At 64.1% G+C, this 26024-nt stretch overlaps 9 protein-coding genes across 9 annotated transcripts; 5 read left to right on the forward strand and 4 right to left on the reverse strand.

Annotated features, from left to right (window-relative positions):
• Positions 1–404: 404 nt before the first annotated feature.
• On the forward strand, positions 405–3590 carry PFL1_00845 (uncharacterized protein; the record flags this gene model as incomplete). The annotated part of the gene is made up of 6 exons (XM_007878346.1): positions 405–441; positions 540–830; positions 946–1035; positions 1134–2726; positions 2853–3466; positions 3564–3590. The coding sequence occupies 6 exons, from the start codon at positions 405–407 to the stop codon at positions 3588–3590; spliced, it is 2652 nt and encodes an 883-aa protein (XP_007876537.1).
• A 304-nt stretch (positions 3591–3894) lies between these two features.
• Positions 3895–7191, reverse strand: PFL1_00846 (uncharacterized protein; the record flags this gene model as incomplete). Its single annotated transcript, XM_007878347.1, has 3 exons — positions 3895–4146; positions 4256–4372; positions 4507–7191. The coding sequence occupies 3 exons, from the start codon at positions 7189–7191 to the stop codon at positions 3895–3897; spliced, it is 3054 nt and encodes a 1017-aa protein (XP_007876538.1).
• Positions 7192–8766: 1575 nt separating this feature from the next.
• PFL1_00847 (uncharacterized protein) lies at positions 8767–9918 on the forward strand (the record flags this gene model as incomplete). The annotated part of the gene is made up of 2 exons (XM_007878348.1): positions 8767–9258; positions 9367–9918. 2 exons carry the CDS (start codon positions 8767–8769, stop codon positions 9916–9918), a joined length of 1044 nt encoding a protein of 347 aa, XP_007876539.1.
• Positions 9919–10775: 857 nt separating this feature from the next.
• PFL1_00848 (uncharacterized protein) lies at positions 10776–11873 on the forward strand (the record flags this gene model as incomplete). The annotated part of the gene is made up of 2 exons (XM_007878349.1): positions 10776–11516; positions 11622–11873. 2 exons carry the CDS (start codon positions 10776–10778, stop codon positions 11871–11873), a joined length of 993 nt encoding a protein of 330 aa, XP_007876540.1.
• Positions 11874–12149: 276 nt separating this feature from the next.
• Positions 12150–14093, reverse strand: PFL1_00849 (uncharacterized protein; the record flags this gene model as incomplete). Its single annotated transcript, XM_007878350.1, has 1 exon — positions 12150–14093. One exon carries the CDS (start codon positions 14091–14093, stop codon positions 12150–12152), a length of 1944 nt encoding a protein of 647 aa, XP_007876541.1.
• Positions 14094–15053: 960 nt separating this feature from the next.
• On the forward strand, positions 15054–16773 carry PFL1_00850 (uncharacterized protein; the record flags this gene model as incomplete). Its single annotated transcript, XM_007878351.1, has 4 exons — positions 15054–15216; positions 15307–16353; positions 16437–16594; positions 16696–16773. The coding sequence occupies 4 exons, from the start codon at positions 15054–15056 to the stop codon at positions 16771–16773; spliced, it is 1446 nt and encodes a 481-aa protein (XP_007876542.1).
• Positions 16774–16782: 9 nt separating this feature from the next.
• Positions 16783–17618, reverse strand: PFL1_00851 (uncharacterized protein; the record flags this gene model as incomplete). The annotated part of the gene is made up of 2 exons (XM_007878352.1): positions 16783–16884; positions 17031–17618. The coding sequence occupies 2 exons, from the start codon at positions 17616–17618 to the stop codon at positions 16783–16785; spliced, it is 690 nt and encodes a 229-aa protein (XP_007876543.1).
• Positions 17619–20551: 2933 nt separating this feature from the next.
• Positions 20552–22581, forward strand: PFL1_00852 (uncharacterized protein; the record flags this gene model as incomplete). The annotated part of the gene is made up of 6 exons (XM_007878353.1): positions 20552–20578; positions 20669–20776; positions 20857–20979; positions 21103–21747; positions 21862–21998; positions 22119–22581. The coding sequence occupies 6 exons, from the start codon at positions 20552–20554 to the stop codon at positions 22579–22581; spliced, it is 1503 nt and encodes a 500-aa protein (XP_007876544.1).
• A 657-nt stretch (positions 22582–23238) lies between these two features.
• On the reverse strand, positions 23239–25357 carry PFL1_00853 (uncharacterized protein; the record flags this gene model as incomplete). The annotated part of the gene is made up of 5 exons (XM_007878354.1): positions 23239–23518; positions 23672–24430; positions 24524–24810; positions 24899–25020; positions 25135–25357. The coding sequence occupies 5 exons, from the start codon at positions 25355–25357 to the stop codon at positions 23239–23241; spliced, it is 1671 nt and encodes a 556-aa protein (XP_007876545.1).
• Between the last annotated feature and the right edge of the window lie 667 nt (positions 25358–26024).

Here is a 26024-nt window from a genome sequence, read left to right on the forward strand (position 1 = left end):
CCACTCGCCACCACGTACGCCTCTCGCTCCATACTACTACTATACTGGAGGGCTGCAACGTCGCATCGACCACCCTGCAGAGAAAGACGGAGACAGAGAGAGAAACACGGAGACAGAGAGAGAGAGAGAGAGAGAGGGTGTCACAAGGCGGCCTCGATCGATCAACGCCTCTGACCGCCTTCTGCGCACAAGCCGCCGCCCACCTCGCTTTCGAGCGCTCAACAGCTTCAGTCCCTGCATCCACTCCCGCTCTGCTGGCTCAGCTGCTGGCTGGCACCGCGATCGTCTTGATCAAGCCACAGCGCCATCGCTCGGACGCACCCCTTCGGACTCCCCCTCACCCCTCCATTCCACCCTAAGCTTCTCTCCCGCCGGCCACATCCTCGCTCGTGCTACCCGGCAGCATGGCACCAAAGTCCCTCATCAACTCGCTGCGAGATCGTAAGTGGGCTCCCAGAATGCTTCCTGCCGCTGTCACAACACATGCGCTGACTCCGTCTTTCGCGACCTCCCTCTGCCTCCTCCTCCTTGCTCCGCAGGCTACCTCAGCTCGCTACGCTCCGTCCAGCCCCCCTCGAAATGGAAGGTCCTCGTCATTGATTCGGTCACAAAGGAGCTGCTCGCCAGCGTCCTCAAGATGTACGACATTCTGCAGGAGAACGTCACCCAGGTCGATAACATCGAGCTCTCCCGCGCCCCACAGTCGTCCGTCGAGGCCGCCTACCTCCTCTGCCCGACTAGTCAGAACATCGATCGCATCATCCGTGACCTCGCACCCGAAGACGGACGCGCCCCCACCTACGCCGCCGGTCACATCTTCTTTGTCGACAGTGAGTGCAGTCGGCTGGCTCAGTCGACCCTGCTCCTCTCGCACCGACCAGACAACCTCCCCTTTTTCTCTTCTGGCATGCACCAAATCATACCGGCCTTGCTTTTCCGGTGCAGACCTCTCGGACGCTCTCCTCCAAAAGCTCACAAGATCGAGAGCGGAGCCCAAGTTGCGACAGCTGATCGAGCTCTACTCAAACTTTTGGCGTGAGTGGCCGCGCGTTTTGGCCCGAATCGCAAAGTCATGCACGCTTGCCTCGCTCACACTCCCTTGACACATATCGCCTGCCCCATTGATTGATCAGCGCTCGAGGCGCAGGTCTTCTCGCTCAAGACACCACAGAGCTTCCTCACCCTATACCAGCCCGCCGGCGGCCTCTACGGACCCGATCCCATAGAGGCGTTGCAGGCGATAGAGGACGAGCTGCAATTCTCCACCCAGACGCTGCTCAACGTCTGCGTCACACTGAACGAGTTTCCTCTGATTCGGTACTACAACCCGTCGCATCCGCCCCTAGGTGCGCTCGCCCCATCCAAGGAGGCCCAGAGCTCCCAGACGGCAGCGTCCAACATGTACCAGGGCAGCGCTAGGATGGCGCGGCTGCGCGGCAATGCCAACGACGGCGCGTTGCCCGGTGCAGGCGGATCAGGCCCTGGCGTTGGCGAGCACTTCACCCGCAAGCTGGCCATGCGCCTCCAGAGCGCCATTGATCAGTACATCCGGGACAATGAGCCCAAGGCGGACCCGGGCCGCCCGCGCGGTATCCTCTTTCTCACCGACCGCTCCATGGACACTGCAGCGCCACTGCTGCACGAATTCTCCTACCAGGCGATGTGCAACGACCTCCTGCCCATCGAAGACGGCGCCAAATTCCAGTACACCTTTGTCGGCGCCGACGGCGAGCGTCAGGAGAAAGAGGCCTTGCTGTCGGACGAGGACGCGGTCTGGACGGGGATCCGCCACCTGCACATTGCCGAGGCAATCGACAAGCTGACGCGTGACTTCCACCAGCACGCCGGAGAGGCGGGCGCCTTCACCGACCAGAACTCATCGCTCAACGACATGCGCGACATGCTCGCCTCGCTGCCGCACATGCAGGAGATGAAGGACAAGCTCTCGCTCCACCTCACCATGGCGCAGGACTGCATGAACCGCTTCGAGAAGAGCAAGCTGCCCGCACAGGCCATGGTCGAGCAGAACTGCGCCACCCGGCTGACGCCCGAAGGGCAGAAGCCCAAGACGTTGGTCGAGGAAATGGTCCCGCTGCTGGATGATCGCGCCGTCAGCAACATGGACAAGGTGCGCATCATTGCCCTCTACATCATGTACTGCGACGGCGTGCCGGACGAGGACCGCAAGCGGCTCTTCCAGCACGCCCGGCTCGGCCGGTACGAGATGGACGCCGTCGACAACCTCGTCCACCTCGGCGCTCAGGTGGTCAAGGACGCCTCGAGCAGCGGCTGGGACGCGTGGTTCAAGAAGGGTAAGCGGAAGCAGCAGCCCGGGGAGAACGAGTATGAGCTCAGTCGGTACCAGCCGCTGGTCAAGCTCATGATTGAAGATCACTTTGCGGGCAAGCTCGACCAATCGACCTATCCCTACGTCCGCGATGCGCCACCCGAGACGCCGTCGCTCGCCTCGTCCGGACGCGATGCCGCACTTGCCCGCGTCGGCTTCGGCGCGTCGAGCGCGCAGACGCAACCAAAACCGCAACCCAGCAGCCTTCGCAGTGCCAAGCCGACCTGGCACCAAAAGGGCCGTGCCGGGGCAGGCGGCGGCGCCGAGCGTTCCGACAACCGGCAAAGAGTGATGGTGTTTGTGGCAGGAGGAATGACGTACTCGGAGATCCGCAGCGCGTACCAGATCAGCTCGAAGCTCAACAAGGACTGCTACATCGGTGAGTCCAAGGACGGGCGGGCTGGCGAGCGGTCGCAAAGCTGCGGTCAGGCCCAAGGGGATCGTCGGCGCTGATAGGCGGGCTGCTCCTCTCTCCTGGTGTTGAATCGCCCTCCGGCGCCCTCAGGCTCTTCGCACACATTTACTCCCGAATCCTTCATCAACACGCTCAAGCACTTTGGCAAGGCGTCGAGCGGCGCTGGTGCCGGCCCAGACAGGCGCTCCCATGCCTCGCATCCGCAGCAGCACGGAGGGCATCACCCGCACCATCAGCAGCAGCACCCGCACCATTCGCACCACCAACAGCACTCGCCGCAGCGTTTACCGGCTGGGGCCAGCACGTTTTCAAAGCCGGTCAACGACATCAGCGGGATCCGCACCAGCTCGCTCGCCCAATCTGGGTACAACGGGCATCCACCCGATAACGGGGGAGTGAGCGGCTACGCCAACCCCCCCACCTCGGGCGCGTCGCAGTCGAGCTATGACAAGCGGTTCCAGGTCCAGAGCGCGTCTTCGTACGGTCAGCAGGACTACCATCCGGGTCACGGGCAACAGCAGCAGCAGCAGCAGCAGCAGCAGCAGCAGCAGCAGCAGCAGCAGCAGCAGCAGACGCAACATCTCCAGGCAAGAGGCGTGGTGCCGTCCCACGTATCCAACGGCGATGCGGGGAGAGTCAGTCCAGCCCCAAGTCAGCAGAGCGAGCTGAGCCTGAAGAGCCAGAAGGAAAAGAAGAGGTTAAAGGTGCGTCGCGGGCCGACCCCACCGGTGGAACAGCGAGGGAAGGCGGCACTGACTTGCGCCCATGTCCCCCCATCTTCGCCCGTGGAACGTATCGCAGAACCCCTTTTCGTTCAAAAAGGGCTAAGCGATGGGTAAACGGGCCAGTCGTCACCTCTTTATATCGACTTCGAAAGCCCCGCCTGATCCGCATGCCACCCGGCCTCGCATATCTTCGATAACGCTATTGTCCCTTCTTTATTCTCCCCCTGCCCCACCTCGCCTTCATCCTTGCCCTCCAGGCCTCTGAAAGACGAGGAGCCGACGGATAGGCGATGGACTAGGTCGATAGACTGGACAAGACTGCTTTGCTGGGCGGGTCAACGCCATCATCGGTGGCGACACAGCCCAAGTGGATGACGGCGATCTACTCGCAGATCGTAGGGTGGATTTCACGACGACGAGAAGCCGCGTATGCCGAGAATGTGGCGTACGTCGGTTGCGAAGCGAAGGCTATCGAGGACGGGCAGGAGATCGAGGAGCGCCTCGTCGTTTGGATCGTGGGTCCATCCTTCAATGGGGATGCCGTTGGCCTGGTTGTGGGCGTAGCTCGCCGGCGAGTTGTCGACCAGGCACACGGCCGACAGGTCCGGGTCCACCACCTGCAGGTTCTTGACGTAGGAGCCATTCTTGTACGTGCAGGCCTGCCCGACCAGCAGACGGTCGCGGGAATGAGGCAGAAGAGGGAGGAGAGAGCGTCAGACGTCGAACCGTCAGGGAACAAGTCGTCGACGCTGCGAACGCTCCACTCACCTCTCGGAAAAGCCGGCCGCCGATCAGCCCGCGGCCTTGGTCGAGCCAGTCAATGACCGGATCGGCGTACTCCTGCACCGACGCCGTAAAGATGACGACGTGGTACCACGATGCGACCTGCGATGGCGACGTCGCGGCAAAGGGCAGGTTCAACGTCGGAGGTCAGCACTTAGGAAGAGAGGATCAAGCGCGACGCGATGCGCGCGACACGGAAACCGCGCCAGCTTCGACGTGCCCTCTGAATGACTCACCTTTCGCAGAAAGTAGTCGACCCACGGCCTCTTGTAGACGTGATAAAGCACGCTGCGCCCGTCGAGCACCACCTCGACCATGTGTGGCCGGATGCGGCCCGGGTTCTCGTTGGCGCGCAGCCCCAGCACGGCGCCCAGGCTCTCGAGGCCGAGGATGCCGCCGCCGCCGGTCGAGACGCGTCGTCCGGCGCCGTTGTAGTACGTCGTTGGGGACCGCGAAGTCGAGTGGATCAGCGTCTCGTCGAGGTCGAGCACCAGGATCTTGGGCGTGTGGTGGATGATCGACGAAGAGGGGCCCCGCGGCACTTTGGCCATCGCATGCGTTCCGCCAGCAGCAGCAGCGGCAGCCGGCGCCGCCTCGAGGGCCGCTTTGGCCGCTGCGGGATTGAGCTGCGCCGTTCTCCGTGCCGCGCGTCGCTCGTCCACCTTGGCCTTGCGCTCGGCTTGCAGTCTCGCCTCTTCGCGCGCCATCGCTTCATCGACCGGCTGCGCCTTGCGGTCGTGGGCGAGCATGGGGTCGATGGGATGCGGATTCGGCAGCAGCCGGCTGCGTGTGGGGACCAGCGGCGGCCGTTGTGGGTGACCGCTTTCTTCTGCCCTTCCGCCGGCGGCGAGGCGTGCGAGCCGCTGCTTCTCGGCCCGCGCCGCCGCCTGCTCTTCAGTGACTGGCTCTTCGTCGTCGCTGTCCTTGCCTGATCTCGCATCCGTGTCAGCAGGGGATGCCCGATCTTCCGCGTGACCAGGTGTCGCCTCAGCAGGGAACAGTTCTGAGGGCGCTATCTCTGGACGCGGGGTCCTTGGCCGGCCGCTGTTCGACCTCGGCAGTTTGTGGACGTTGCCGTCCGCCGCTGCAAAGCGGAGGCTCGATAGAGACCGTGGCCGGCCCATCTTGTCGTCGAGCTCGGCGTCACCCTTCTTCGAAGCGATCTCGGAGGCATCCGAAGAGGCGAACGACGCTGCATCGTCGCCATCTCCCAGGCGCTTCTCGCGCAACAAGACAGCGACCGCCTCGCGTTCGGGCTGCGCCATGATGTCTCCCTTCAAGTCGGCCTCCCTGATGTACCTGGCCCGTCTTGGCCGGCCCGCCAGCAGCTGCATGCCGCGCAGAGGAGTCGACAGGATGACAATCAGTATGTCTCGCAGCGCTATCAGCGCCCTCCGGAACGCCCTGGAAGGTGAGAAGCGCCAGCGCCGAGGCGCGAAAGGCGAAGACGCCGGAATGGAGGAAGCCGAGTGCGGGTATGGCGGTCGCGCCTTGAGCCAGCCGTCGGATGTCGGCTGCGCCATCTCATTCGAATCTTGCCTGCCATGAGCCTTTCTTGACGGTCGCCTCCTCATGTTTGAGAGGCCATCGGTGGGCGCCTCATTGTCCTGACGCATCGAGGATGTACTCGGAGGAGGCGACACAGGTTGCGGTGAGGATGATGACTGACCTGACGCCAAGCCGTCCGAATCCTGAGCAGCCGCCTGCTGGCTGACATGCCTCGAGGCCTTCTGGAAAATCGACAGCATCGACGCTTTCTCTGCGTCACATGGTGGTGGTGGCGCAGAAGAAGATGACGCTGCCTGGTGCGAGACAGGGATCCCCATTTCTGGAATGTCTGGTGCTGGAGGCGGCAGCCTTGCACCGGAAGCCGTCTGATCGAGCAAGCCTTGGCCGACGAAGGGATCACCGCTTTCAGTCGAGCCGGCCGAGCTGGCGCCCGACTGGCTATCGCCCGACTCCTGGCGAAGGTGTTGGCTCGGGCCATACCGTCTGGGTGATCCCGAGACTGCGCCTACGGCGTCAAGATCGTCGGGAGCGAAATCGCCCCCGTCGAAGTCGACGATGTCCTCCCGCTCCCTTTCGCTCATCATGTCCCGCTCGTCTAGTTGTTCTGCGTCCTCGGATCGCAACGCCACCTCGGCGGGGTCAGGGGCAGCGACGCCTGTCATCGTAAGACATGCGGCATGCCCGAACCTGCTCTTCCTCCCGTTGCTGCTACGGCGGCGGGGCCGGCTTTCTTCGTCTACCGGTGCACTGGGCTGCTTGGCCCGGACGATCGGCACTTGGGCTGCCGTGCCGCTGGAAGCCGTGCGGCGGGGCGAACGGCGAACGGGAGCCGAGGAGGCCATGAGAAGGCTGTCGAGGCTCGGTACCCTGCGACTGCGCCGCAGCCCATCTGGCGGTGGCCCCTGAGCTTCATCGATGCGGCCTCGAGACCCCGACGACTTGGTCGAGCTGGTTTTCCTCGACCTCGGTGGTGGCGTGGTGCCTGAGGGATTGATGGCATCGTCCAGCCAGCCCGTCAATCCCCAGAGCGCGCTCCATCTGGCACGAGGCAGGCCATCAGCATCGGCGGCATCGTCATTGCCCTCTCCCTGGTCGCTCGTCCCGTCGCCGTCATCGTGACGGTAGTAGCGATGGGACGTGGAGACGCCGGCGGGCGTGCTGCCGGTGCGCCGTAGCTTGGCAGGGTAGGGATAGCTGCTGTTGGAGGAGGAGCGGATATCTGCCTCCGCTGCGCGCGTGCGTCGATGAGGGCTGCTTGACCTGGACGAAGGAGGCGGGCCCGAAGAGCTTGACGATCGCCGGCGCCCCTGGCTGCTGCCGGGGATGGAAGAGTACGATCTGGACCTCTTGATGTTCTTGTCCGAGGCGAAGGACCGGCTGAGGACCGAGTCGAGGTAGCTGATGGAATTCATCTCGAGGCGAGAGCGATGGGCGGCTCAGGCAGGGCGAGACGAAGGGACGCGGAGCCGACTGGCAGAAGATAGTCTAGGGGGGTTTTGGGGCGCGTGCGACGGTGGCGGCCAAGGTGCGGGCCCTGACAGACGGTTGCCGCCTTCGATTTGACGACTCTTCTATGGATGGCTGGCGATCAAGTCGACGATGGCATCCTCTTTTGATGTGGCTGTGCCGACCACCTCGCTGCGAGCCGGGACTGAGGGCGGGGGGAATAGGCCGAGCGCTCGGGCTGGAGCCGAAAGAGGGTGCCGCACAACCGCGGCGGGTACGGGTGCCGCGAGGAGCGAGATCGAGACGTTTCAGAGAGTAGGTAGAGGGAAGTAGTAGGAGAGTAGTGTGAGTGGATCCCGCGTCGGTCGATGTGCCAGGCAGTCGGGCGAGCCGCTGGCAAAATGTCGGGATCGGCCCGTGTCGCCGATGGCTGCTGGTTGGTCGACGTGGCACGGCGTCTTGAAATCCCGGCCAAGGAGAGCCGACCCTTGTCGGTTTGGGGGAAGGGAGTGGCAGCAGCAAGAGGGAGACGGCGAGGTAGAGGATCGGGTCGGGATAGAAGGTCAGAGGTCGGCAAGCAGGGGGGAGGATGAGGCAGAGGGCAGCGGAGTCGTTGTCGAGCAAGCCAAGTGCCAGGCACGGCAGGGCCAGGGTCGACATCAACTAACTTAACGTCGTTGCATCGTTGCGCCGCCTGCCGGTGGGTGTGTCGGCCCGCTTCTTGATCAGGCAGCCAGGCAGGCCCGGCCTGGCCAGGCCCGGCACGGGGCACGGGGCACGGGGTACGGGCAACGGGGCACGATTTTCGGGAGTGTCGTCGGCCACCTGGCGGCCAAGAAAACGCGGCTTTCGGCGGTGGTCACGGTTTCTTCCTTTGCCCCTCGGCCCTCCACCTGTTGGGGCTACTTGGCCTGGCCTGGCCTGCCTGTTTGCCAGAGTGGTGGGCGTGCGCGTATTCGCCTGGCTTCTTGGCGCGAGCTGCTGCCGTCGTCGTCATCCGCGGCAGCGTCAGCAGCCATCGGCGTGCACGCCACCCCCTGTCACCGTTCCTCGATGGCCGCAACGAGATTGGCGAGCAGAGTAGCGATTGCTCTTGCTCGACAAAGGCGAGTCTGCGGCTGCCGTCGACGCGACCGCGACGAGGCAACGAGCAAGCAAAGCACGGTACGGCGAGGTCAGAGACCTGACCCCCCAACGTCGAACCCCACCCGCGAGAGTACCGGGTCAGACCCCACCAAAGAAGCGCCGTGCAGGCCATGTGGCCGCGGTTCAACTCGACGCCCCGCCTGCACCGATTCTAGTTGATGCTTGCTTCGACGATGTCGTTTTTCTTCTTCCTCCCGCACGGCTTTCTCTTCGCCCGGTGGTCCGTCCATCCAGCTGCGTTTGCATGCCATCTCCACATGCGAAAGCCGCCAGCGGGCGCCCGCCTTCTTTCAACCTGCGTACCACCAACCCTTCCTCGCCTCGACTGCGGCCCACTTCTCGATATCCCTGCCCTTCTGCCGTCCAGGCGACAAGAGTAGTGGCCTTTGCGCACCATGCTTCGTCCCGCCGCCATCACGGCTCTCTTGTACCAGCTGGTCCATCCTGAGCCTTCCTCGTCGAGCGAGGGCCATCTCGCCGCTTCGGCGGGTCGACCGCACACGGCGTGCTTATCCCTGCTCGACACGTCCGAGCTCTACGCCTTCGCCAGCCGCCTGGGCGAGCCAGGCCCCTCGCAGCCCTCTTCCGTCTCAGCTGCGCCCGGCAGGCACCACTCCAGGTCCAGATCGATTCCACTCAGCTTGGACGAACGCGCCATCTGCCTCTCTGCCATCGCAGTCGCCGCCTGGCGAAATGCGACGGCCGCCCAAACCGCCGCCGTCGCAAGTAGCGACGGCGACGGCGACAGCACCAGCAGCGTCGCAGGCACCTTCGTCGTGGGGCCGGGCATGCGGGTCAATGTGTCCAAGCACAGCCTGGACGCCCTCGGGGGAGGAAGCAGCAAGGGACAGGCTGCCGATCTCGTCCCCCTCCTGCTCGAATGCGAGGTGAGTGCAGCGCTAGCGTCCGGTGAGACCGCTGATGCTGCTGCAGCTCTGACCTTTCTGACGGCCTTGGCTCCTTCCTCGTTCCCTATCGCTCGCCCTCTCGCTCAGCTCGGTCGCATCCTGGTGATGCCAATAGTGCCTGCATTGCCTCTGCCAGCGAAGTCGGACGGCTCCAGCACAGAGAGGGACGACGATGCCACCGCCCATTCGACGCACGTGCACGGGCAGGAGGCCCCACGGCCGTTCATGCTGCTGTCCCTGAATGCCTGCAGTGCAGGCCGCTCAAATCTGCTGCTGGGGCCGAGGAACGACGGTACTAGGCTATCCTCTACAGGCTCCGAGGCCACGCCCAGCGCCACGCCGAACCGCTCCCCCGCCGGCGGGAGCGTTTCGTCCGCTTTTGATGCAGCCGAGCTGCTTCCTAACGGCAGTGCAGCCGCAGCGGGGCTTACCTTGGAGGTAGAAAGCGCTCGCGACGGCGACAACGATGATGAGATCGTCTGGGGAGTGTTGTACGCCCAGGCCAAGGCTCTCGCCCGACATCTGGCGCCCAGCCTGGCCTTGTGCGGCATCGGCGCGGGTGGCACGCTGCATGACGATGACCACGGCGACGGTCGAAAGAGCTCGCAGGCGATGAGCGAGGATGAGCACGACGAGTAGGCGAAGAGCCATGCCCCCGTTGTTGGCGTCTGCAATCATCATACCCGCCCTTCCGCCCTCCCGAGCTGCTGGATGCCTGAAGATCGGTCTCGGTCGCGTGGGCCGTCAGCGAGGCTTCGCGGCCATAGTCAGCCAGCAGCCGCAGTGGGCCGCCGAATGTCGCTCCTCCCTGCGACGATGCTGAGCTCCGCAGCGAGCTTCGCGACTGGTCGTCGGCGCACGAGCCGTGGGTTTCCTGGAAAATCAGAATCCAAGAATGGGTATGTCGGGCGGTCGGCGTGGGGGAGCCAGATGGGAAGGAGCCGCCATGGTGCCCGGACCGGGGCTCCCACCGTACGCGGCGGAGGCGACGGCGACAAAGGATCGTTGCCTGGCCCTGGCCTGTCCTTGGTTGCGCTGCCTCCGACGGTAAGATCGAGCAGGCGACCAACCCTCTGGCGCGTGCTCGCTCGCCGCTCCCTGCGCGACTCTCCAGCAGGCTAGGATCGAGAGAGAGATCAGATCCTAGACCTGCTTCGACCAGCCATGCATGGCCGAGGATGGTCTTGGCCGAGTGAGGAGGGGCGGGAGCGGGATCGGCAGAGGGCCCCGGGGGGGGGGGGGGGGGGGGGGCAAATGGATCCCACTTCCAAAATGGCCGCGGATCGGCCGACGGCGACCTGGGTTGGACGACGTCGATCGAGCTTCGCAACGCCCATGCCACCTTGATGCCCTGCCTCCCGCCCTGCTTCTAGCACCCTCGTCCTTGCCCTGGTCCCATCGCCACCTCTTGTTTGTTCCGCCACCTTCGTCGACACTCGCACAACCACATCCTCTCTCTCTCTCTCTCTCTCACACCAACCGGCCTCTTTCGAGCAATGTCCACGGCCGTGGCGTCCCCAGCACCGCTCAACGACCCCTCGGCGTCGGCGGGCGCCAAGCCCGTCCTGATCGTGGTGATGGGCACCTCGGGCTCGGGCAAGTCGACGCTGGGTTCCCAGCTGGCCTCCGCGCTCGCGATCCCCTTTATCGACGGCGACGACCTGCACCCCGCCAGCAACGTCGAAAAGATGTCGAGGGGCATCCCGCTCACCGACGACGACCGCGAGCCGTGGCTCAGAAAGATCCGCCGCACCGCCATCGAACTCACCCGCCCGGCCTCGCAGCACCTTGCCCGCGGCCTCACGCGCGGTCAGCATCGCGACGAGATCCTGAAAAGGTTTCTCGAAGTCGACGAGGACGACGTCGACCACGTCCGCAAGCTCGCCGAAGTCTACGAGACCAGCGCCGTCCAAGAGGCCCAGGACGCCGAGGCGGGCAAGCTCGGGGCATCGCAGGGCGCACCGACAAAGTTCCTCGATCCGCGCCACCACCCTTCGACGCGCAGCAGCAGCGGCGGCGGCGTCCGGCGGCGCGGGTGCGTCATCGCCTGTTCGGCCCTCAAGCGCTCCTACCGCCAGCTGCTGCGCGGCAACATCGCCGACCTGGCCTCGTACGACGCCGCCGACCCGCACCGCGCAGAGCTCGGGGCGCCCCCCGACCTCGACGTCTACCACGTCTACATGGACCTCTCCGCCGACATCCTGTGGGGCCGCATGCAGGCGCGCAAGAACCACTTTGTAAGTTCCGGCCTATGGGTGGCTGCATGGGTTCGAGGGTGTACGCTGATGTCCGAGCATCATGCATCTGTGGTTGATGCTGTGCCCCTGTTTCCCTTCCACAAGATGAAGTTTGAGATGCTCAAGTCGCAGCTCGACACCCTCGAGGTGCCCGTCGAGGACGTAGAGTACGCGGCGGCGGCGGCGGCGGCACCTACACGTGCACCTGCAGGCGGCGACAAGGGAAACGGCAAGGCGGGAGCGGCAAAGGGTGAACCCGGCGTCATTGTCGTGCCCGTCGAAGCGGACACGGCGACGGAAGAGGTCACGCGGCGGGCCAAACAGAGGATCGACAACGTGGTGGGCAGGCTGGCATGAGGCAGGAAAGCGGCCGGGTCGCCGGGGCGCCGCATGAGCGGTACCGGTCTCGGACTCGCGATGTCTAGACCGAGCGGTGTCAAGACCGAGGCCCGGTGACAGCGACGGCGTCGACGACTTCGACTGGCGAGGAGCAGGAGCACAGACAATGACACGCCCTTCAGCAGTCTCCACCTCGACGACACAGCGTCATGACCAGGTGGACCATCGGATTCCTCTATGCAGCTTACAGGACCCCGCCTCTTCGATCCGACACGAATGCAGGCGCTGGGGCCCCTAAGGCTTGGACGAGTCGAGCTTGTTGTCGGCCTTGTACTGCGCCATGAGGGCCTCGACGGCCTGCTCCTTTTGGGCGCGCTTGTCGGCGAGGAGCTTGAGGATCTTGCCGTGCTTGGCCGAGGGCAGGCCCTGGGTGCGCACAATGAAGCGCGGCGGCGGCTTCTCGTATCCGGGCCGGGGCGTGGCGTTGTTGGCCCGCTCGGCCTCCTCGGCGGCGAGGCCGTCGTAAGTCTTGGCCTCGGCGTTGCGGATCTCTTGCTCGTATTCGTCGACGCTCTTCTTGCTGCGCCATCGGTTGGCGCGGGTGATCTTCATGTACACCCGCGCCCGCTCGTAGTCGAGCTCGGACTGCATCAGCTCCTTTGTCTTGAAATCCGGCGAAACCTCGGGGAAGAGGAACGGCTCAAGCAGCCCCACCTCGACCTTCTTCCAGGTGCGGCCGCGGCCCGAGACGACCTTGCCGTTCATGTTGCGCGTCACGGGAGAGCGGTACACCGATGACCTGGCCCACGTCGTCTTGAGGCCGTAGATGGAGAGGAGGTAGGAGCGGAGCGCGTGCTTGTGCATGTTGAGGGGGACTCGGAACGTCGCCTTCCATGGGTCGTAAGCCTGGCCAGCCGGCGTGTGGTTCTTGACCAGGCGCACCACGGTGTTGGGCAGGAACACGGTCTGTCCCACCCGCTCGGGCACGGCGAACCAGCGCGGGGCGTGCGCGCCCAGGATCTTGGACTCCTCGCGGTCGTCGATGTAGACCTGCGAGCGGTCTCGAAGCTCCCACGCCGCCTTCTCCTCCTTGACGCGCTGCGGGTTGGTCATGGCCAGCCAAGCGTCCCAAGCCGCCGTCTCCTCGCGCTCTCTCAGCTCCGCCAGCGCCTCGAGGCCCTCGGAGCCCGGCTTGCCCAGTCCCTTGGGCAAGTGCGCGGTCGGGTCGGGCTTGCCGCCCTCGATCGACTTTGTCGGCTGAGGATATCCGGACGAATAGCCCTGCCTCCAGCCAAGCTTGCGGATGCACACGTATCGTGCGCGGAGCTGCGCGTCTGACCTCTGCTGGCCGCTCATCTTCTCCCAGATGGGCTGAACCGCGACGTCGACCTTGGCCTCGCGCTCCAACAGGTCCCATGCGGCGACGCGTTTCGCGACCTCCTCGGTAGCGACCTGGAGCTCCTTGACCTCTGCTTCTGCGGTCGCTGCCGCCTCCCGTTCGGCGGCAGGTCGGGCCTTTGCGCTGAGGTTTTTGTTGGCCTGCACGAGCTCGTTGATGCGCTTCTTGATGGCCTTTCGGGCAGTGAGGGTGCGTTCGTTGGCTTTCCGGACCTCTTCGACGAGGGAATGCCGCTGCGCGTCGATGCGCTCATCGATCCATTTATCAGCATCCGTGACTTTGCGGCCGGAAAGGGAGGAAAGCAGCTCAGCTGAAGGCTTCCAAAGCCTCGCACGAGCCGAGCGGAATGAGCGAGCCTGCTCGTAGAGGGCCTTGAACCAGTCCGGTAGATTGACTTGGTTGGCCTGGCCCTGGGCATCGAGCTTTGCGAGGAACTCGAGTCTCTTCTGCTGTTTGTCCGAGTCCGGCTTGAGCCAGTTCCACTTGAGGAGCTGGCGCACCTTGTCTGCGGGAGTGAGGGCGCCTGGCCGCGGAGAGCGTCGGCGATGCCGTCCCTGGGTTGCACGCGAGGCGGACGCAGCAGGGGCGGCGGCGATGCGGGAAGTAGCGGGAGTAGGCGCAGGGATGATGGCGTCGGACACGGCGGCCTGAGGAGCAGCGGCAGTGGTGGCAAAGGGGCGAGCGCTTGCGACGCTCTTGTTCTGGCTGGTGGCGAGCGCGGGCGAGCGAGCAAGGATCGAGGAGCGAGGAGCGAGGCGCCTCTGCGCCGACGAGACGAGGCTGGCTGCCCTCACCGAGCTGCGCGCCCGCAGAGCGTGCGACGACGGCTGTGCGATCATATGGGTTAGGGGCTGTGATGTTGAACGCCGGATGGTAGGCGGGGTGGCGGACGTGTGATGGTGATGGCGAGGTCGGAGGGATGTCGTGGCTGGTGATGGCGGCGGCAACAACGACGAGGAGCGTGGCGGGCGAAAACGGCCGTTCTGTCCCCTGGCTGTGGTGCGCCGCTTTCTGATTTTTCTCTCCTCGGTCCTCGCGGCTGGCCTGACGCCTTCCTTCTCGTCAGACGCACGGCGGGCAAGAGCAAGCAGCCGGATCGTGCCCTGATCCGGCTCTCTCGCACGGGTTGGCCCGTTGCCCGATCCAGGCTGGCGACCCATTTAGACGCGCACCTCGCCGCTTCCTCATCGCTGGCTCACGTTGGCATTTCCCCCTCCCCAACCCACCGCCGCTCCCGCTCGCCGGAATCTTACCGAAGGGCAACTTGCACACAGTTAGCCCTGAAACGGTCTCCCGACCTGGAGCATCGACTGGCAAGCTAAGCTTGCTTCGAGCGCCCGTGGCCCCCGGCGATCTCATCGGCCAACACGACCGGCAACGCATGCGAGCGCGACGGCGGTCATTTGACGACGCCGGCGGATTAGGAGGCGACGCACGTTGCGCCCCCAAAGGGTCAGACAAGAAGGAAGGACGCTTGGGTGCAAGCCTGGCTTCCATGGAGGCCGCACGTGTCGGATATCGCCCCCCGTCTCTGCTCCAGCTCCGGCGCTCCTCGTCTCGTTTCCTCTCCGCCGCGATGCTCACTCGACCGTCGCTCAGAGCCCAGTGCTGCCGTACCCAGACTTCCTAGGTCTAAGATTCACTCGTTTGACCGTCGCGCAGAGTTTGCCGTCCTGAGGGAACCGCTTCTGTTCCTACGTACGCAGCGAGCTCGACGCTGCAGCCCAAACATTGGTCCTTCGCTGCGGGGGGCCGGGTATGATCCCGCTCACGGAGGCGGCGTCGGACCTTATAAAGCGATGCCCAACCGCCCGACTCAGGCCGTACTCGACGTTGCGCACCATTTCCCCTTCTCCATGCCCATCGAGGCACCTCGCGTGCCCTTCCTCAACACCATGTCCCACGCCGCGTCTATCTATACGTCGAGCGTGACGCCGGCCCACTTGCCTTGGAACACGTACAGTGAGTGGAACGAGCCTTGCTCCTTGTGCAACCACCTCAGGCGGCCCAGATACTGATCGAGACGCCGTCCCCCCCTTCCCGACCCTCTAGACTACTGCAACGCGCCGCGCGTCAGCGCTGCGCACTACATCAAGCCGCAAGGTCCAGGAACCGAGGGCGCCGAGCTGGTCTATCTCAACGTCGTTCAGCGACACCACAAGCGCACGCCGGACAACACGTATCCAAACGAGCGCGCTTACAACCCGACAGCATGGGAGTGCGACGACTTCAAACAGGTCAGCTACGGCATCGGCACCGGCAACGCCTCTAGGCTGAGGACCCATTCCGTTTACCACCAGGTCGAGACGCCGTCCTGGCACCCGCTGGCTTCGCTCATCTGGGAAGGCAGCTGCGACAAGGGGCAGCTCACGTCTGCCGGCCTACAGGACTCGATCCAGCACGGCAAGGACTTTGCCAGCGTCTACGGTCCCAACGGTGTCAACCCGCTGTTGAAGCACGGCGTCAACGAAAGGGACCTATACATTCGCACGTCGAATGCCGATCGCACGTATCAAGTCAGCGCTGGCCTGCTCGCCGGAATGGGCTACCGCAACGAGTTCCCCGTCCACACCCAGCCGCAGAGCATCGACGACATCGTGCCCAATTATAGCTGTGCGCATGCCGACGACCTGCGAGACTCTTACCAGCAGCTGCCGGCCTGGACCGATCACATCAAGAGCAAGGCTGGCCTCTTTGCCAGCCTCAACGCGGTGGTCGGCACGGCCAACCAGAGCAGCTGGAACACATGGATCGACCACCACTTTGATGCCATGGCCTCAAGGCAGTGCCACGGACATTCTCTGCCCGAGAACCCCGAGACAAAGGAGGCCATTGGCCAGGATCTCGCCAACCAGGCCTACGCCGAGGGCGATTGGGAGTACGATTACATCTGGAACACGGCTGAGGGCGCCGATGACTACGTCAGATACGGATTCGGCGTCTTTGTCCAGGAGCTTGCCGAGAATCTCAAGGCGTTCCGTGACGGCAAGGAGCGGCACAAGGTCAAGTACTACGTGGGCCACGACGGCACCATGGTGAGGCTGTTCAAGAGCCTCGCCCAGAGCGGCCAGATCCGATGGCCTGCCATGGGCTCCGAGGGTGAGCACGAGCGCGGACTGCCTCAGGTGGACGAGCCGCTGGAGCATGGCAGCTGACCAGTCGGGCTACCTTCCCCGACCCAGTCGTCATCGAGGTGTGGCGCAAGCCAAACGGAAAGGGACAGAACGACAAGCAGCACTACGTCCGTATCCTGCAGTACGGTTCCACGATGGCCACCAATGCCGACCTCCTTGCGTCCTCGCCCGGTCACGGGGGCGACGGCGGCCACCTCATTGCTTGGGTGAGTGCGCCACGTCCATCCTGCCTCCGAGTCATGCTTGAACAGTCCGGAGGCGCCACGGCTAACAACTCCTTCATCACCGCCTTCCTTGTTACCCTCAGACACCGCTGGACGATGTGATCAAGTACCTCGAGTCCAGGGTACCCGCCGATCTGTACGAGAAGTGCGTTCAGGGCTGATGACAGGAGCTAGAAGACAAAGGGGTACATGCGCCAGGTGCGCTTGCTGTACTGTCTGTATTCGTCGCCAAAGTGCTCGGTCAGCATCTCTTCTTCTTGGCGGATGCGAACCTACAGAGGCGAGGGGGATCGAGCCCGCGAGGCGTTTGCGTGGACGAGAAGAGGCGGTCATGTATGTAAGTCATCAGGACGGGGCGGCAGCCTGCGAAAGGACCACGGAAGGGATCTGTGAGGCCTGTCAGCCATGTCATACTCACGCCGAAGAGGACAGCCGGTCCAAGACATGCGCCAGCGGTCAGGACGAGGCGCTGCTGCAGCTCGAGCAGTCCCGCAGCGGGGCTCGCTGCGAGATGGACGAGGGCCTGGCTCAGAAGCAGGATGCTGAGCGCCGTGTAGGATGGATGACGGACGTAGCGGTAGGGACCTGTCTGGATGACCTTGTGCTCCTTGCGGATGCCGATGGCAAAGGTGAAGAAGCGACCGAGCTCACGGTAGCACCTCAGACGGAGCCAGCCGCCAAAGCACGAGGTGAGGCAGCAGACGGCGTTGAGCAGTTGTGTTCGCCCGCTCCACGTTACTCCTGGTTTGAGAAGCACTACGGTGTACGCCTGAAAGATGGACGCCGATACCAAGAGTGCCCGAGCGGCGTACGGTGCCACCGACGCGGTCGGGGCGAGCCAGTCGCGCTTCCACCGCTCCGACTTGCTGGCAGCGTGCGGTGGAAGCAGACCCTGTGTCGAGTAGATGGTGCTGACCACCAGGAGCACCGCATGCGCCCAGTCCGACGGCCTGCAGCTCATCGTAGGCGCCCAGAGCGTCGAGCGGCACTGTTCGAGCAGGTTCATCCTAGTGTTGTCGTCCTCGGCAGGAGCCGGCTGCGTGCGATGGCGAGGGGACGGCGAGGGGAGTTGTTGATGCTGCTGTCGAGCAGATACAGCTGGAGCGCTCGGCGCTTGCTTGGTTGCCGTCGGGGTCTCGAGCACTGCTGCGACTCGCGCCTCTTTGCTTGAGCTCGATGCGTGGAAGCGCCTCGTCCGTCGCAGGAGCGATCAAAGTCAGTCAGGGGTACGGCCGTACTAGACTACTACTAGCACACTGTAGCCGCTTCGTAGGCCAAAGCAAGGCTCTGAAGCGTGGCTGAACCAACGATGAAGCAGACGGTGGTGTGTTGGTGGTGGGTCGCAGAGAGGACAGACTGGGCCTGGCTCGTGAGGTCGCCCTGTGGTTCAGGCCGCCTTTCGGAGGAAGACCCCACCTGTCCGCTGAAAGGCGAGCCTCGCCTGCCTGCCTGCTGGCACCGCCGACGGCCTGGCCAGGCCCAGCCGAACCACGCTCTCGCCACTGCCGTGCGTCAAGCAAATGTGGGCGATACCCGGCGCCCTCGAGAAGCCCCCATTCGGAGCCCTCTGCTGCGTTGGGCCCCTCGCTGATGATGATCTTTGGCCCTGCCTCTACCGTCATCTCTCATTCTTCGACAGAAGCAACCCGTCACAAAGGCGCACAGACACTGTGCCTTGCTCGCAACACTCTTGACCGCTTTGTCGCGCCACCGGTGGCTGTCCCTGCGCTGTGAGCCATCGTGTGTATGTACATGTATACATGCCCCCTGTCAGCGGCGGGGTGCCGTGACGAGGCAGCAAGCAAGCAGGCCCGACGCGCTGCCTGGCCCTGCCCCGTCTGCCGTTACGCTGTGCCGCGTCGGCGGGATCACAACCGGCGAATCGTCCGCTGCCCGCCGCTGTCTCGGTCGTTTCCACGCAGCCTGTCCGTCGTGGCCGCCCTCGCGAAGCAGCTCGCCTGCAGTCAGGCTGTCGCACGCCCTCTACCGTTTACGCCCACCATCCTGGTCCTCTCATCGCGCGTCTTCGTTTCTCTCTCGTCATGGCGACCGCAACACCTGGTGCGGGCCAGCAAGATGGCGGTTTGACAAGCAGCCCGTCGGACCGACCGAGAGAAGCAGGAAGCCAGCTGGCCCAGGCAGCTGCCCAGCCCAGAAGCAAGCAAGCAGGCTGGCCCGCTGCACTCGGAGCGGGCTCAACGCCAGGTCCCACGCGCTACCGGCTACTCCGCCAACGTACGAAACTCTTTTCATCTACATACAGTATTCGCAGGCGCAGGCGGGGGAGCATCCCCGCTCTAACTAGATTTACATAGGTAGCGGATCTCTTCCCTTGGTGACAAGAGAGGGCTGAGAGACGAGCCCCGCACCGACGGGGGCTTCTCTCCACTTTGGCCCTTGATCAGCAGCAGTCGGGGTCGGGTCTGGGGGGTCAGGCAGCCCCGCTTCCGTGGGACCTGCTAGGCTGTCGTCGGACCGCCACACTACGCTGAAATGCAGCGCGACCTAGGTTGCTGAGGAGGAGCGGCGAAGCCGATGCCGTGCAAGGCGAGGCACGGGCCGGCGGCCGAATCCAGCATCGTGATCCGTTGGCTGCCTGGCAGGCCTGGGCCGTCCGCCTTCGAGATGGCCAAAGTCCGCCGCCCCGGCGTGGCCGACGGCCGGTGCAAGGCGAGCAGGCCTGACCGGGTCTGGCGCCGACGCTCTTTTTCGTGCAGGCCGAGAGCGGAGGAGGCCTAGTTAGGTGCTGCCTGCGCTGCCTGCCTGCCAACCAACCCCGCTTGGTTCCCCTCCTGGCGTTGCGGCAGGCTGGGTGCGTCGGCCTGGCCCGTCTGCTCTGGGCCTCCCACCAGTGAGCCAGCCATCAGCAAGGGCGACCCTGGCCGCTTGCCCCTTCTCTATCTGTGCTCGACCCACGCTCTCTGCCTTTCCGTCTCGACCATTCTCTTTCATCCTCTCCTAGACCGGTCATCCTCCAGCTCAGAGTCTTCCGTCCACATCCTTCGGTCGCCTCCAGCTTCATTTCTCACCTTTGGCGTCCGAGACAGTAGCACGAGGGGACCTCTGCCTCAAACCTCGGCCGGATCATTGCGGTCCGGACCCATCCCTTGGTCAGTCTACCTGCCAGCCTCTTGAGGTGCAAACGCCCGCCAGTACACAAACGAAGTTACACGCGACACTGCGTACATACCCCTTGGTGCTTGCCGCTACCCTGCCGTCATCGACCGCTTCATACTCGACACCACACCATACCCTACGGCTGCTCTGGTCCCCACTGCAACTCGTGAAGCGTGGCTCAACGCTACATCGCCCCGCCATTGCTCGCCCATTGTGCCATCGGCAGCTTACCCGTCCGACACCCAGCCCACGCTCAACACTCCCTCTCCCAAACGCCTTTGCGCCTGATCGTCGACGTCGAGGTCCTTGTTTCGGAGACCCGTCCCGACCCCGACCCACCTCTCCCTCGACCGTTTGTACATCGACTACCGCCGCTCCCCCCACTACGGAAACCACCGTCGAGCTGCCTGCCGGAACATTCCCCGTCTACCTACCCGCAACGGCTCGGAATCGCAGCTTCTCGCATCGACACGACGCTCGTTTGCACCACCGTACCCCCGCCGCAAAGCACAGCTGCATCGTCCCGTCATCTCCTACGCAGCCCGGCAGGCGCCCCCTATCCCCTCGTCGCGGCCTTTTCATCGAGTCTGAGCCCCGCTTGCATTCTCTGTCTCTGCCATCTGCCGGGCAGACGCACCGACTCGGGCATCGAGCAACTTTCGACTCTCGAAGCATCTGGCCGCTAGGAAGCCTATGTCGGCAGTGTCCACGGTGCCACATCTCCCTCCGCTGCCTTTCGAACCTCTCGCCATCTGATCGCCATCCCACGTACATCAGAGCGCCTCGGCACTCCGGATTCAGACGCTACTAGCGAGCGCCAGGATGGGTGCCGTATGCTGTAAACCAGAGGTGAGCAAAACACTCTGATGGGCCCACTTTTGCCAGACGCGTGGCTCACCGGCAAACCCGTCGAAATCTCCGCATGGATGCGCCCACCAGGTCATCGACTTCGATGGTCCCGTCGATCTGTACCACTTCTACCTCTTGCGAGCCGTCGGCAAAGGCGCGTTTGGCAAGGTCAGAGTGGTTCAGCACAAGCAGACCAAGGTGAGCCGCCCGCAGCCTGGACGCGTAGCCCGTCGCAGACGCTGACGTCCATACTTTTGCGCAATGATCTCGATCTTCAGGACCTGTACGCGCTCAAGTACATCAACAAGGCAAAGTGTATGAAGATGAAGGCCGTGTCCAACATCATCCAGGAACGGCGGCTTCTCGAGGAGATCGAAAGCCCCTTCGTCTGCAACTTGCGGGTGAGTTTCGTCGACGGATCGCTTGAGCAGCCGCTCCTCCGCTGCGCCTCTGCGTCGTCGTTCCGGTCTCGATCACTGACTGCCCGAGTTCGCCTCGTGATTTGCTCTCCTTGCCGCCTTCAGTATGCGTTTCAAGACGACGAGAACATGTTCATGGTTCTCGACCTTATGCTGGGCGGAGACCTGAGGTTTCACCTGGACCGGACGGGCAACATGAGCGAAGAGGTGGTCCGCTTCTACGTGGCCGAGCTGGCCGTCGGGCTCGATTACCTTCATCGCCTCCAGATCGTCCATCGCGATCTCAAGCCGGACAACGTGCTGCTCGACGAAAAGGGCCACGCCCACCTCACCGACTTCAACATCGCCGTCCACTTTTCGCCGCGGCGGCCTTTGACCAGCATTGCCGGCTCCATGGCCTACATGGCGCCCGAGGTGCTCGCCAAGCGCGGCTACCTCTCGTCGGTCGACTGGTGGTCTTTGGGTGTCGTGGCCTACGAGCTCCTCTTTGGCAGGCGTCCCTTCCGCGGCAAGACCAACTCGGCCCTCACACATTCGATCCTCAACGACAAGTGCAACTTTCCCGAGAATGTCGAGAGCATCGTCAGCCGCGAGACGATCAGCTGCATTCGCGGCCTGCTGGAACGCGATCCAAAGAAGCGGCTCGGGTGCAAAAGCGGCATCGACGAATTCAAGGCGCATCCCTGGTTCGCCTCCATCGACTGGCCTGCGCTCGAGGCAAAGACCCTCACGCCGCCGTTTGAGCCAGATGTGAGTCCGGACCGACCTGGCATGGCCTCGACCTCGTTTTGCATTGCATCCGTTGGCCCGAGCTGGGAACGCTGACCTTTCGCTGCGACCTGCCCCCTTGTCCGGCCGCGATAGAGCAAGAAGGCCAACTTTGACGCGACTCACGAGCTCGAGGAGCTGCTGCTGGAAGACAACCCGCTCAAGGCCAAGAAGCGCAACGAGAATGCAGACCTGAGCTCGATGCCACCAGAGATGAGGCAGATGGAGGAATAGTGAGTCTGCAGGGGCGATGCGCGCAGGAACGGTCGCCGACGCCTTTGGACCTTCACACCTGCTCACCCTTCGCGCCCCCGGGCTGCCTGCCTCTCACCCTCGACGCTGTGCACCGCCAGCTTCCTCCCCTTCGATCACCTCAAGCAGCGGCGGAAGTCGTACTTCAAGCGACCCACGCAGACGGACCCGCACACGGTCTCGCAGATGTCGAGCCACACCCTGCAGGATCAGCCGTTGGCCGAGACGCAGCCACGCCTGAGTCGGCCTTCGTCTCGGGCACCCAGCCCCGGTACCTACTCTGCGTACCAGGAGAAGGATGGCCAGGCTGCGGGGCCCGCGTCGGCATCGGCGGCCGGCGGCTCGGCGCTCGGCGCAGGACTTCACGCCTACCCGCCCAGCGGCCACGTCGAGGAGCGCGAGGTCATGGCCGATACGCCACACCTCGATCGGAGAAGCCACTGGCAGAACGGCAACCCGGGCACGGGCGCGCCAGGACACGGCGACGCCTACCGCACTGCAGGTGGCGGAGCCAACGGCAACGGCATGGCATCCTACGACGAGAAAGTCGGCTTGGCCTCGTGACGCCGCGGACCGCCGCTCGTTCCTCTGAAGCACCTACTCGGCCGCGCACCGTGCTTGCGGACGCTCTTGGATATCCACGCAACTGCAGCTCTTCAAAAGCTGGCGATCCAGTCCCGGCATCGTCGCAAATACGGATGCCAGAGCGCCAGGCGCCTGTCACCGCACGAGACACCCGTCAAGTAGGCACTTGGTGGTCGAGCTCTCGCTCGCCTTTCGTCCAGCGGGTTCCAGCGACCGGCGCTCCATCGAATGCCTCGACACGCCTGGCCGTCGCCGCTTGGACCCGCTCCCTCGTTCTGTTATTCCATGCATCGGGCCTTGACTACTTGCACCGTCGTTCCGGTCCTTCCCGCTTTCCATACACTTCTCGGCCATCCGTCCTGCATCTTCCGACACCCCTCACGCTCGCTCCTCGCCTCGATCCATCCCGCCTCCTTGGCCGGCCGCTTTCTGCCGCCGCCTTCCGTTCCTTGTTCCTCTCCAAGGCATGTTTTCCCGCAACTTGATACCAATCGTCTCCACTCCGTTTTGGGCGCTTTGATGCGCTGCGATGTGTGATGCCGAGCCGCGAGGAGATAGAGAGGGCGACGTCTTGCAGACGGGGCGGTGCGAAGGTCGGCTTCAAGGCACTCTGTCGGATCGCGCGGCCGGCCGGCCCTAGGGATTACGCCGGGCTCCATCGTGATTTCGCCGCGGCTCGTCGCTGTGCTTCTCCGGTCTCCGGCCATGGTAGGACGACGAGGCCCCACCGTTGCCGCCGTTTCTGCTGCGGTGGGACCAGTTCCGCTCTTCGACCCAGTCTCGTCCTCGCTTGCCCTGCTGTCGACGGTCGTCTTGGTGCGAGGCCTTTGGTTCGTTGCGCGGATCAAGCACCTCGTAGTCGTCGACTGTGAATTTGTCCTGCCGTCCCGAGAGCGGGATGCCACCAGCATCCAGGCTGATCCAGAGGGGGAAAGGGTGAGATGTGAGAATGACGGTGAGTCGACATGGTCAGCCCCTAGACACGGAGAGGTACGAAGAGGCGGTCTTGTTGCGTCCGGACAAGGGAGCGAGGGGAATAAGGGGGTCGAGGGGAAGGAACGAGACGTACCGGTGGTTGCGCCATCCCGCATCGCCATCGTCGTCGTCGCTGGCTCCGTACTCCCTCCCCTCTTTCTCGTCCTCGTCCTCGATCTCCGCCTCGTCCTCCCGCACCTTGACATCTCTCGGCTGATCGTCGTCTCTCTGCTTCTTTTCGCTTCGCCCCTCCCCGTCCCGCATCCGACTCTGGAACTTGGCCAGCATGCGCAGAGTCTCGTCGTCGTCGCCAGCGGCCCCGGCTCCAGCCCTAGCTCCGAGTTTGGACCTCGAGCTCGACTCAGCCTTGGTTGCCTGCAGATACTTTGCGCGGGCCTCCTCGAGCAGCTGCCGACCGCGCCGAACTTTTTTCTCGGCCTCGCGCGACTCGCCGCCGCCGCCCGCTTTCGAGGCCTGCTTTGTCAGGCCGCGGATGCTGGCCTCCAGCGTTCGGATCTGGTCTGCCGCCGTCTCCTTTGCGCGGGTGTTGGCACGTAGCGATGCCAGGTCTTCGGCGGCCGCTTCGGCGTCCTTGTGCTTGCTGCGCTTCTTGGGCCGGCTTGGATCGTCGCCGCCCACCTGGTCGTCGGCATGAGTTGTGGATGTACCTTGAGCGGGTGCCGGTGAAGAGATGGCGGATGTGACGCCGGGCGAGGCTCCGCTCTCGGACAGGGGTACCGCGGGCTGCTTGGACAGCTTCTTGTCGCTCAGCAGGTCGTGGCTGCTCTTGGGGCCCTTGAGCTGCTCTCCCGTCGTCTCCTCGGCCTCGCCAAAGCTGAGCAGGGCAGTGTTCCTGCGGCCGTTCCGGGGGTTTTCGTTGAGAGGAGCAGGGTCAGTCAAGAGAGTACCTATGACGATCCCTCGGCTTCGCCGGAACGACGCTCACTTTTTGACGCTCTTCTTTTCCCTCTCCTTTGCCTTTCTCTCTGCGGCCTCCCTTTTGGCCTTCATCTGCTGCCGCTTTTCGTCCCTCGTGATTCTCGGCACGATGTCGTCGAAGGGGTTCTGGAGCACATCGACGCGCAGCAGCTTGGGCGGATAGACAGGTCGGTCCGGTTCGTCCTTTCTGAGCTCGACCTCGGCAATGGCGAGGGCGTTGTAGATGGTCTGCCCGGCGACACGGCCAAAGACGGTGAACTTGCCCTGCAGCTCTGGCGTGGCGTCGAGCGTGATCTGGTATGGGTGCATTTTCGGTGCAGGGAGGATGCCAATCAGCGGCGCGGCTCGTGCATCTTGCCGCCCCCGAGGCCCGGACACCCACGAAGAACTGGCTCTCGTTTGTCGCAAACTCGCCCGTGTTGGCCATGGCGACCATGCCGCGCTTGGTGAACTTGAGACGCTGGTGGGGCTCGTTCTCGAATGGCTCGCCGTAGAAAGACTCGCCTGGCGGTCAAATTAGGGGGTACAGAGGGGGAATTGAGGGCACCGCGAGGGTGAGCGGGCCAACGCGCAGGAAGCCTAGCATAAAGGGGCGCCGAGTCTGCTGGCGCTGCTCACCTCCCATTCCCGTTCCCGACGGGTCTCCGGTCTGGATGCAGAATCCGGGCACGACGCGGTGGAAGATGCAGTTGTCATAGTAGCCCTCTAGGGCGAGTGCGATGATGTTGCGGCATGCCTTTGGGGCTTCCTTTGCCCATAGCTCGATTTCGATGTCGCCCTTTGAGGTGACGAGGAGGATCCTGCCGTCGGTGGGGGGCTCTGTGACGTAGATTGTGGCCATCCCGGTTGACTGGGCCGTGGTGTGAGCGGTAGGAGGTGGCCTTTGGAGATGTTGGTTCGAGTGGCTGCGGGCAGGCGGTGAGGAGGGAGCAAGGAGGATAGGGAGCCGATCCGTTGTTGGATGAGGAGAAAGGCAAACCAAGGAGAGTGTTGCAAATCATGTGGAGCTGGCCTGCCTCGAGGCGGGCGGGCGGGCGAGCGGTGGTGAGGGGGCCAAGAGGCAAATTTCGGAAGTCGGGTGTGGAAATCCAAACTTAATGTTGGGGTCCAAGGCTCAGGGTTCAGCCATGCACGTCGGGCCTGGAAAGCGGCGCCACCCCGACCCCGACCCACGGGAGAGACACGGAAGACCTTGGCTTTTTGGCCCCGGCGGGCTGCCTCCCTTTGCCGCTTGCGGACCCACGACCCAGCTTCGACCACCACCGCCGCCGGACCCAACAGTCATCCTACGGCTTCAATCCTGCCTAGCCCTGATCGCGTCGCACTCCTGTCTCCGCACTCCATCCTGCTACAGCCACGATCACCGCCACCACCAGCCACCGTGTGCACATCGAGCCCCCCCCCCCCCCCGCNCNCNCNCACCCNCNCNCNCNCNCGCGCGACGACGACGACGACGACGCGACGACGCGCGACCGCACGACGACGACGACCCGACCGGACCCGGTACC

Source organism: Pseudozyma flocculosa, assembly GCF_000417875.1.
Source record: "Pseudozyma flocculosa PF-1 unplaced genomic scaffold scaffold00002, whole genome shotgun sequence".
Classification (NCBI taxonomy): domain Eukaryota; kingdom Fungi; phylum Basidiomycota; class Ustilaginomycetes; order Ustilaginales; family Ustilaginaceae; genus Pseudozyma; species Pseudozyma flocculosa.